Below are 11,459 nucleotides of genomic sequence, written 5' to 3' on the forward strand. Positions count from 1 at the left end.
TGCAAGAAAAGCTGTGACGTCAAGTCAAGTCAAAACACAAGAAACTGTGGGTGTTTCCAAGTGGTATATTTATTTTCAAATACACATCACTCTACATTGAGATATAGCTTCCTCAAACACAAACTAGATTTAGAGCGCAGCGTTCTGCAGCGTTGATCCGGCAGAGGAAACGAGAAACAGTGTTTAAGGAAGAGATTTACATTATGGTTGCGTAAAAGATGACGATAAATTGTAGAGCATTCACAGAGCATTTTTCATTCCAGGCCGACAAAATCCCCTTCTGAGAACAAAACGAGAAAAAAAGAAAAAGAAAAGCTGACGTGGAGACGAAGAAACAGTATCAGTGCTGAAAGACGGTGACAGCTTGAGAATAGCTTTGGGCAGTTTGGTTTATGTTAGTGAAAACTGACTGTTTTCCTTTTTCCACTGATCCAATTTGATTTAAAATATTTCCAACAGCCGGTTCAAGTTGTGACGTTTAAAGCGATAGGAGAAACCCTGAGGTCAAACTTGTTTATCAAATTAATTTTTAGCAGCATTTTCCATCCATCAATCCATTTTATACAATGCTTATTCATGGAGGGTCGCAGGGGGAGCTGGAGCCAATCCCAGCTGACGGTGGGCGAGCGGCGGGGGAGCAACCTGGTCACCAGCGTACCTTAAAGAATTTTGTGACACATTCAGTTTGCATTCGCCATTTGTAATTCTTGGTCCATTAGGGAAACAAATAATAAATAACACCAAAGAAAAAAAACATCATATCTCAAGGTGTGATTCTAGATATCCTCAATGTGCATCCACAGCACATTTTATTCATTAAAATGGGAAAACAAGCAGAAGGGTAATCAACCTCATGTATTATAATGACTCCAGTGAATAATTTATTCCTACATGCATCATACAGACGTAACTAAGAGAGAGTATATGCCGACGGACACAAAAGTTATAAGATAACTGGCGTGGAAATTAAATCGTTTTGTCCTAATCATTTAAATACGACAATATTCAGTGCTATTTTTTAAAAAAGAAAATAAATTAGGTAGTAAAAAGTTATATACATCAAACTGTACATCACATGACACCTGCAGCAGGGGTGTTTTTTCCAGCGATTCCCATCCCAGATTACATAAATTAAAGTGAGTCACCTGGTCGCTAATGGCAACCACAAGACCTAACGACCATATTTCTATATTTCTTGAGGATGACGTTGGAGCTGTCGTCAAAGTAAAGAACTGATATTGCGTTGAGCTTGGTCGGGGCACAACACGGTTTTGGCACGTTGTCAGGAAACATTAAATGGACCTGGAAGTGAGAGAATAAAAAAAGGTGAAACAGTTTGAATATGAATAATATCTGCGCTGAGAACATTATGTCAGCTTGGATTTTATTGCACATGCAAAGAACACTCACCAGGGTTTGCACGATTGCGTGATTTGTTGCGTTCATGTGTGCGTTGAGTGGAAACGAGCATTCGCCGTCACAGTAAAAAGCGGCGTAGCCCTCCGGTGCAATGATCCAATCCTTGACAGGAAGGACACAATTTACTTCCCTTATTTACGACACAGGATGCGTTTGTCTTGAAGTCACTGTATAATCTGAATGAGAAAGTGTGTTTTTCATCTTGAATTACTGCCTAAATAATATCGACTCACCTGCCAGCCCAGATCTCGAAAGCTGACGTAGAGCTCGTGCTTCTTACAGGCTTGCTTCTGCTCGCTGGTGTTGAAATCTGAAAATTAAGATGACTCATTATATGACTATGAAAGCAACACGTGCTGCTCACTTACTGTTGGAAGATAAACACGGCAGTTAAAGCCATAACCGAATGCATTAAAACCATATGCAGCGCTGAGCGAATATGGAAATGTTCACTGTGGATCCATACATTGACATGACGCTTGGAAATGTTCCCAATAGACATTGAACTAACAACAAAGAGCGTATGTTACTGCAAAATTTGATTGCTTGTGGAGTCAGATTTGCAGAAGCTGTAACTGGAGAGCTGCGGAACAGGCAAGTCAAACACGGGGATAACAGTAATTCATCCAATCACTCTGCTGGGATTCTTTATTAATCTTCCAAATGAGTAACGACAAATGATTAATGAACTGAACAGCACAGGGAATTAAGGGCTACACCTAAATCTGTTGTACTAATTTAGTCGCAGCAATATCAGTTGGGCTTAATACTCCTGACGTGTAGATCAGAAGAAACGTTATGGATGTTATGTTTGCATTTATCTGTTTTTAGCAGGATTGCACAAAACCTACTCAACCAATTTCCATGAAATTTGATGGAGGGGTGAGACATGAAGACCCAAAGAAGAACTTATACAATTTTGGTTCATATCTGGATCAGCGGGTTGATACTGGATATTTGTTCTTTCTTTAACATTGCAAGTTTTTCAACATTTACATCTATTTCTCAGAGAATAGTTTGCGGATCTTGTTGACATTTTTTTTAGAGGACTTACGAGCATGTGCAATTGGGTGCAGATCCAAATCCAAATTGGATTGGATTAAAAATGTGGTTTTAATAAGAGGAACTGCTGGGCCTTGGCTGATGTATTCGCTCTTATTTGTGCCATTCTAGTTAAAAAAGTCAAAATTGCATTGTTTTTGCCAGAATAACAACTTAAAAGAAAAAGTTTTAGAGGAACAAACAAAAGATCAATTTGCAGGAGGAAGCTATTGACAAGGGTAAATATCTAAAGTCATTCAAGTGTGAGCTCATTTCATCCCGAATTCATGGGCGACTGCCCTCTAGAATATATTAGGGCACATTTTTTATATACGAGTTGATACTGTGAACAGACAATGACACTTTTTATTTAACAGCATTCTGGTCACTGTGGATATATTCTGCTGCAGGTTACGTCTGACAAAATAAATAAACAGTGCAGATGGATTGTGGTTTATTTACTGATTTCATGTCCATAAGGAGAAAACAGCGACATCATAAAAGTAAACGTACCTCCAGCTTTCGGTGCCCGAGATGATTCTTGTTGATTGGTTGATTTATTGCGATTGTGGCTCTTCTTTTTCCCGCCCGCAGCTCTGACAGAGCGGAGCAACACCCCGCTGGCCTTAAAGAAAGCAACCAGGAACGGCTGCTTGGACTGGGGCCCATTTCTCCCAATGATTCCAGCAGATTTGATGTTGATACTCCGTCCTTTGAAAAATCAGCAGGTAAATAAAACTTAAGAAAGAAGAAAGAAAACTAAAGAAAAACAGGATATTTTATGTCTGTTTTCAGTGGGAGTCTGAAGTCCGGCATCGTACAAATGTTACAAACACAAAGACTGGGTCAACCCATGAATCTTCTTTGTGGATTTATGGTCGTTTACTGGTAATAAATAATCCAAAAGTAGAGATTGTCAAAAATAAAAGTCCTTTTTTCTTTTTTGTTCTTTTTTGTTAAATCGATGAAAATACATTTTTAATCACATGTAGACCTTGTGGATTATCTTAAAAGATGACCTTCCTGACACTTTCTAGATTCCAAGAGTCTGAGCTAAACCCAGGGAGGTAATGATGAAAGGAAAAAATTTCAAACTCATTGAAAGAAAGGCGGAACTTGCCATCGACAGTCTCCACACAGAGCTGCAGGCCCAGGTTCTGCTGAGGGTTCATCACCCAGTGGTTGCTGGTGGCCGTGAGGTCGAACACCAGCCAGCCGCCGTCGGAACCCTGGACCGTTCTGGAGTCGAGCAGGAACGTCTCTGCATCTCTGGAGGTAAAAGAAGGGAAACAAAGGAACATCTGCGTTGAATAAGCCGCAGTTACGATGATGCTACACTCAGTCACAGAACAAACAGACATACGTTGGTCCTCTGATTAGTCCAATCACAATTGGTTTAATATCTTGTCTCTGTGGGTATGTTGGTTTTTCAAGATTGTTCCTTCCGTGTTTCACGCCGGTGTCGGTCAAACAGATGGTGAAATGAATGTGGTCACTTTACAGCTGTGTTATAAACAAATTACAAAACCTCCGTGTCTGTTTCAGTTTAAGCTCTATAAATAAAAAATGGCCCTTGCACCTTAATGCAGCAGAGCAGTAATGGGAGACAGCAGAGAAACCACATGCTTCTTCGAGGCCATTCAAACCGAATCCAAGAAGTCTTAACCAGTTAGACCAGAACAGATAAACAAGGTATCACTGACTGATCACAAATGGATGCTTTCGCCAAAACTCTGCAGCGGAAACCAGAATCTGTGCAGCTGCAATTAGTCTCTTCATCTCTTTATCCTTTGGAGACTAATTATTCTCTCTCTGAAAAAAAAAGCCCCTGGCACTGGCACTGATATTTGACGCAGCGGATCACCACTATTGTTGAAGAAGCTGCAGCTTGTAATAAACTGCAGAGTTGTGTGGCGAACCATGTGCCAAGGTTTCAGGAGTTCGATGGGTGAAAAAGAGTCGGGAGTCGTGTCTATCAGCCCGTGTGTATTTTTAACATAAGCCTGACATAAGGCATCAATCAGCCCTGCAGTTGAAAAAGCCCCACTCCGCAATTTGCATTGGATTCCTTTCAGGCAGCAGATCGGATAAGGCCTATTCAGTTTTTGCGGTTACATGGTGCTGCTCACAGGGAACAAAGATTTTTCCACATGGCCTCGATGAATCAGGAACGACTCATGTGTTTATTACAGGTGTAATAAAACTCAACCTCATGTGGAATTCCACACAAGGTTAATCCTTATGACTGACTGAACTTCCTCTTTTAAATGTACAGCGTTATAAGCTTATATCCCGCGATAATTTCATTTCTGCAGGTAAGAATCCACGATTCCTAGAGGAATGAATGTTTTTCCACCCTCCCCTTTAATCTATGATTACTGGATGTACTGTTCTGCTGAAAGGAAGTTTAACTGAGTGGATACCAGCGATAGAGGAAACAAGTAACGCCTTGTTTTAAACTTTGTATTGACTCTTTAGTCTGTTTCCTACAAATTCTGTTCATACGCAGCTATTCTCTATTAGTAGTAGTGAGCTTCAGGACAGGATGTTGATGGAGTCAAGCGAAAGAAGGTCTGGTTGGTGCATAGTGACTTGTAAAGTAGCCTGTACAATTGGTTTCAAATTCCTCCAAGAAACTGGCTCTGCACATGATATAAAAGGAGGAATTTCATTCTATGAGTTTGTTGGACCTCAGCGATAAACACGTAGCACTTCAGTGGCTGTAAACATCACTTTATATCTTGTCCAAAAGTCTAATCTTTCAAAACAAGTATCTGCAGTTGAATCTTAACCTTCAAATATTTAACATTGAATGCAGCCTTGAAGTGCTTTTTACAGTACAATACTACAATTCTCTATCCTAGATCCTTGAAAAAAGCCCTATTGAAATTCTTTTAATTCACTCAAAGAACTATAACTTAAAGCTAGGGTTGGTAATCCTATAAAAACGGCAGGCTAAATTGAAAAATACAACCTAAACATCCCCCTCTCATCAAGCCAAAGTTTATGAACATTGGGAAATGTACGTTTAACAATAAGTGGTTTGAGAATGACGAGTAATCGTGGGGGTTTTAAATCAATGCCTGGAAGAGTGCTGTGTGTTAAAAGTATTTTAAACATGGGACAATGAGGATCAATGTGGTGGAGTCTACTTGGCTTAAATGTGTTTAGTTGGAAGTTTATTTTATCTTTTTGTGTCCATTTCCATGGTATTTCAAGAGGTGTTAAAAAGGTCTTAAAAAGTCTTGAGTTGCATTTATTTATGGTTACAAAAAACTATTTTGTCAGATACATTGAAGAAAAACATGTAATAATGTGTGTGGTTTTAAAACTAATAGTAAATACACTGTGGTTTGTTAAGCTTGAAAAAACTGGTTGTTTTTAAATCAAACACTCTGATAACGTGTCTAAGATTTCTCGCACTGGGGAAGCTGAGCTTTTCTTTAGCGAAAACTAACAGAAACATGTTATTCCCCATGAAAACCTGTGTGAAAACTTACACTGCAGCCGTCTTTCCCTTTAAGATGGCAGAGTCCAATGACTTGGACCCTTTCAAAGCCCAGGAGGGCCATATCTCCCCTTCAATCACCCACACACATTTTTGGCAAGCGAATGTGGGCCCACTTTTAAATACACCCCTGTGTATTCAGCTATGTCATGGTTTAAACTTCCGGTATATTGTTAAGACAGGCAGGTGGCGGGCATAACAGTGATCAGGGGAGCACCCGAAGGAGGCCCCCCCCCCCTAATCTGGGCCCTCATGGTTTCATCTGGGCCCCGGCCAGTTTGGCAGGCAACACAAGACGAGTGATAACTGATGGACCTTCCAAGCTTTATAAGTGGCCAACTCGCTAATGGAGCTCTCTTTATCCGCGGACTATATTTGTAAGGCAGACATGGTGCGAATGAAGGAGAGCAGAGTTGGAGATAGAGGGACGTTCTGTGCGAGTGGAAACTTTCAGCCATGCAAGACAAAGGCTGCCGGACTGTTTGCCTTTTTTTTTTAAAACTGTGAAATGAGATTAGTGCAGCGGATCAAAGCACAGCTGAAGTAACAGCTATTTCTGTTTCCTTTCAATCAATTTGCACTTTCAAACAGGGGGATGTTTGACTGCCTGATTAGTGTTTCACAGCATTTTCATTAACTGAGAGCAAGATTCAAGTCAAAGTCCTTTTCTTTGAGATGATTGATCCTTCTGGGATCACATGAGACCAGATTAATTTTGGATGTCATCAATCCACATCTGTTTTTCCTCAACAAATGAAGACACTCAAATTATTCCATTTAGTCACTGCGACAGGATGCATTGAGATCTTTAACTTGAATAAAAGTAGGAACAAAATAGAAGCATTAATGATTTTTAACTATGACGTACATTAGCAAGTATATACTAATAATAAATAAAAAATACTTTTAATTATCGCTCAAGAGGAAACCAAAAATACCCAGTTATATTATTTTACTATGATGCTACTGAGAAAGCAGCATGTTAATGTTTTAGATGGTGGAGGTAGAGCAATTTTTAATCACCTCCCCTAAGAAGGTTATGTTTTTATTCTGAAATTGTTTGTTTGTTTGTTTGTTAGCAGGATTACACAAAAACTAGTGAACGGATTACCACAAAACTTGCTGGAATTAAGTTGTTAGATACAGGATTTCTTTTTCACTTACATCAAAATGGTGAGATTGGTCATTTTTCAATATTTCCATTGATTTCTCTAAGAATAATTCAAAGCTCTTGATGAAATAAAATCAGGCATTTTAAAGAGACTGATATTTACGAGTGTGTGTACAGTTAAATGTGGTTTCACAAGGCGGGTGTGGGGCCTGGTAGGAGGTATGCTCTCCACTGAGAGCCATTCGAGTTATATATATTTATATATATATATATATAACTTTATATATATTGTCATTGGTTTAATGTGAAAACAGAACAACACTTTTTTTTCTTTAAAGTTACTTTTAGTATTATATTTGCATAGTAATTCTTAGAACTACAAAGCAGCAGAAAATATAAATACTTAAGTATAATAACAGTAGCATACTTTAGAATTGTACTTAGGTTTTCACTTTGCTTGTCACTTACTTGTTCGGATACTCTTTGATGACTTGATATATGGTAACCTTCAGAGTGATATTGTCGTAGCGGGATTGACTGCGGTCCTTGTAGATCCGAAACTCTGCTGCCGTCACGGCCTCTCCGTCTGGGATCTGAGTCAGATCGAAACGGAACTCCTTGTAGTGCCTTCGCTGATGAGAAAAGTCTTTATCTTTCTCCACTGGGAAAGAAAATATTTTAGGATGAATTTCATTTTTACTGGCAGCAAAAGCTTCACACACACACACACTGATCAGAAATTATGGCTTCACCTCCTTGAACCGCTCCATGTGTTGCTCAAAAGACAAAATATGCCAGCGTTAGCACGGCTAGAGAGAGTAATTTATTACATCTTCTTCGACATTCCAGCTCCAATCCAAACATTTTGACTACCAACAAAAGCACTTTCCAGTTCATTAAATCAGTCAACTGAATACAGGTAGCAGTTCCCAGACAGGCCTTCTACTGTGTGCCTAACTGCATTCTCTGGCCATGATGAATGGGCTGTCAGTTAAGAAAAACAGGCTGATTTCAATTAAAGACACTTTGGTCTGATCCTCAAGTGAGAGAAAAGAGCAGACAGGACTCCTCCACGTCATGTGAGCATCGACTCCGACCTCATTCCTGACCTCACACCGACCTCCTATAGGTTCCATACAATGTGCTTAGGGAGTTTAATGACCCTTACCTTTAAATCTAGTCATTTCTAGCATATTGAGTTAAGTGGAAATATCTTTTTGGGGCTTGTCATTTTTTAAAAACATTTGCAAACTCATAGATTTTATTGGTATGGAAAGAAATAGAAGGTGCTGCATGCTCTGCTTGTTTTTTCAAACTAAAGCCCCTCAATAAAATGACTCTGAAAGAGGCTCAGGGAATGGGCACAATCCACTACAAGCTAAAGATACTTTGATGGGACTAAAAAGTGGCTGCCAACAGCCTTGCACCCCTGATCAGTGCTCTTTCTGACATCAGCAGTGATATCACATGGAGCACTTCCCTGATATTTTATCTAGAGCGAGCGTCTGCGGTTACTTAGCACAAAGAGGTCAGAGGTCGGGTCTGACTTTTATCCATTGAGCGTGTTCCATTATAGTAGCCACAGGCAGTAATCTGAAGCAGAGGTGCTACAGAGAGAGTGCCGAGCATTTAACTTTCAAATAGCCAAAGATTAAATAATAATGATCTCACTCCCTGGTCAGGGTTAGCCCAGTGCATTGTTGATGTGTTGCATATAAACCGGATTCTGCTGGTTCTACCAGGATATTGTCTCTATTCTGTTAATATGATGAATAAATAACTCATGCGTTGCGGTTAATTCTTTACTCCCTTTGCGTACAATCTCATTTATGTATTTAAACGTAATTTGTTTTTAAACTGACTTCATATTTATAGTTACAGTAGGCATATTTAACTGCATGAGGCCCCACATAGACATTTCTAAAACAGCTGAGGTCAGTAGCTATATTTGAGCGTACAGTACTAAAGACAGAGGCCCATTGAGCACTTCGCTGACAGTCCCCAGAACGAGAACAGAGCTTTCAAGGCTGACAGTGTACATGCCCTGGTATACTGGTAAGTGGAAACAGATGGGCCCGGGCCAAGGTGAGGGATTATACTCCCAAGAAACTCTACGCAAAATGACTTTTGAGTGTTTTATATATTTAAGAAAATAAAAATCCTCAACACTACAGTGCCTGCATTATGTTACGTTTGTTTAATGGTGTTGTATTTAATCATTCATTAAGGTTTCTGCAGTGCTGCATGTTCCACTTTAGAGTATGTTTCCATGCCTTGTGTATAAAGTCTCATTAAAGAACAATAAATGTTGCAAAGGTCACAAATATAAGGAAAAGGTACTACTTCTTACTCTAAGTGCCCGAACCAGGAGAAACACATCGGCACCAGTCATTATCACTCCCCTTTTAACAACAGGAAATCATTTAGACCAATTTCCCCCCAAGGTCAGACAGTCATCTGATAAGTTTCTCTGAACTGCAGGGTTAAGGGTCGCGGCTACTGAACAAACACAATCATTATACTGATCAGCTGCTTTGTTAGAATAAAGAAACCAGAAGAAAATGATAAGATCAAACAGTTCATTCTGTTACAAATGCAAAAAAAAACATTCACAAAAGGCAAAAGCGGCTTCTGATCCCAGATAATGACAATTTGTAAAATATGCAACAGGAAATGTTACTGAGTGATGGGAAGCTAAAAACTAAAACCTTCATATTCAGCAGTTTTTGTAGTTCTTGTGTATGATTTGTCAAACAAAATCTTGAGTTCGATAAATTATTATGACAAAATGAATGAACTCCATGTGCTGATTTTTCCACGTACAATATCAGAGGCAGGCCAAGACAAATATAAACTGATTAAAATATGGGCCTTACTCTTGAGAGCTGACTTTCTTGCTGCAGCAACCATAACTTCTTATTTCCTCTTGTCAACAAAATTACATCGAATGTGTATAAATGTAAATTTCTCCTCGTGTGGATAAAATAACAGAATGCGGTGGAGAGGGACTGCTTCTTTTCATAGATGAGGATTATGTATTGAGATTTCTAAATTTAACAGGGACCGAATTTCATCTCATTTGAATGAATTTATTGGTTAAAATTAATTGATTTCGATTAAATAAAAGCAGGTAACCAATGAGGCCACTTTAACAGGCCTCCACTTACCTAAATTGACAAAACTCATGACCATGTCTGCGTCATTGAGGAAGTTGGTGTCGTGCGCCGTGGTTAGCGCGCGGCTGTGGCCCAGCAGAGGGGCCGCTCGGTAGGGCTGAGCCACCTGGGAGTACCCGGCGTGCTGCGGGCTGTAGTACCCCCTCCTGGAGTGCCCTTGAGCCTTGACACTGACGCTCTTCACCGCTCCCTGCTGCTGCTGCTGGAGCGCGCTCTCCTCCTCCTCCACGGCCATGGCGTTGTACAGGTCGATCATGAAGAGCGGCGCGGAGGACGCCTGCTTCCCGGGAGAGAAGGGCCTCGGACGGTGGGGCAGGCCCAGGATGGAGAGGATCTCCCGCTGGATCTCCCTGCGCTCGTGATTGCGCAAGCGCCTGTAGATGAAGCTGGAGTGCACATGGTTGTCAGTCAAGCCGCAGTGCGCGCACCAGAGGAAGCTCAGGCAGCTCCAAGCGAGTCCGAGCACGGCACGGGTCAGAGGCGTAAGCGCTGTCATCTTTGGACTGATTTTGGGCGTGAGGTTGAACTACATCGCAAGTCTCAGAGGAGAATAAAGCAACTCGGACGCGATCATAGAGTCTCCATGTTAGCCATAAAGTTTCAGAGGATGTTTTTTTTGTTTTTTTTTTGTTTTTACCAGCCAACACTTTTAAAGTGAGGGATCAGCCTGCAGGAAAGTCCAGTGCGCACGGTTCCTCCAGGTCCCACCACTCCAGGCTCCATCCACAGTCTGTGCCACAGCAAGTATTTATGGAGTAATGACCCCGTCCCTCACCTTACTCCTCTGTGATGAAAAAAAAAACACGGAGGTACGCCCATATCGAGTCGAGGGATCACCCCGCACTTCCAGGAGGATGAAATGTGTTGAACTGTGTCACAAAGTGAGCTCTCCACTCATGGCCCCCGTGCGCATTTCTCTTCGTTCCCTCTCCCCCCCCCCCCCCCCCCCCCCCCCCCCACACACACCAGAGAGTGCCCTCTGAGTCCATCCCACACTCCCAACTTTTCTTTTTTTTTTGTTGTTTTTGCATCCACCTCTAGTGGCAGCAATAAAACTCCAGCTCCGGTCCCATGATGAATGTGGCGGCTCGGGAGTGAAAAAGGAGACACTTGAAATCCGAGAGGCCGCGTCTTAACGAGTGAAAGAATAATGACAGAGCCTGTTAATCACCTCAACTTATTGAAGTCAGAGTGTTTATGGGAG

The 11,459-nt window shown here is 40.9% G+C and overlaps 1 protein-coding gene across 1 annotated transcript; it reads right to left on the reverse strand.

Moving 5' to 3' along the window:
- Positions 1–1,152: 1,152 nt before the first annotated feature.
- bmp5 (bone morphogenetic protein 5) lies at positions 1,153–10,751 on the reverse strand. The gene is made up of 7 exons (XM_061086741.1): positions 10,247–10,751; positions 7,548–7,740; positions 3,581–3,729; positions 2,974–3,171; positions 1,653–1,729; positions 1,411–1,521; positions 1,153–1,302 (listed from the first exon to the last, which is right to left on the reverse strand). The coding sequence occupies exons 1-7, from the start codon at positions 10,749–10,751 to the stop codon at positions 1,153–1,155; spliced, it is 1,383 nt and encodes a 460-aa protein (XP_060942724.1).
- Positions 10,752–11,459: the final 708 nt, after the last annotated feature.

Source organism: Limanda limanda, chromosome 15, assembly GCF_963576545.1.
Source record: "Limanda limanda chromosome 15, fLimLim1.1, whole genome shotgun sequence".
NCBI classification, from domain to species: domain Eukaryota; kingdom Metazoa; phylum Chordata; class Actinopteri; order Pleuronectiformes; family Pleuronectidae; genus Limanda; species Limanda limanda.

Coding starts and splice junctions, on each gene's coding strand:
- bmp5 (XM_061086741.1), bottom strand. CDS start 10,751: ATGACAGCGCTTACGCCTCTGACCCGTGCCGTGCTCGGACTCGCTTGG. Junction 7,741..10,246: donor CATGAGTTTTGTCAATTTAG/GTAAGTGGAGGC, acceptor TTTCTTTCCCAG/TGGAGAAAGATAAAGACTTT. Junction 1,522..1,652: donor TTCGAGATCTGGGCTGGCAG/GTGAGTCGATAT, acceptor CTTCCTGTCAAG/GATTGGATCATTGCACCGGA.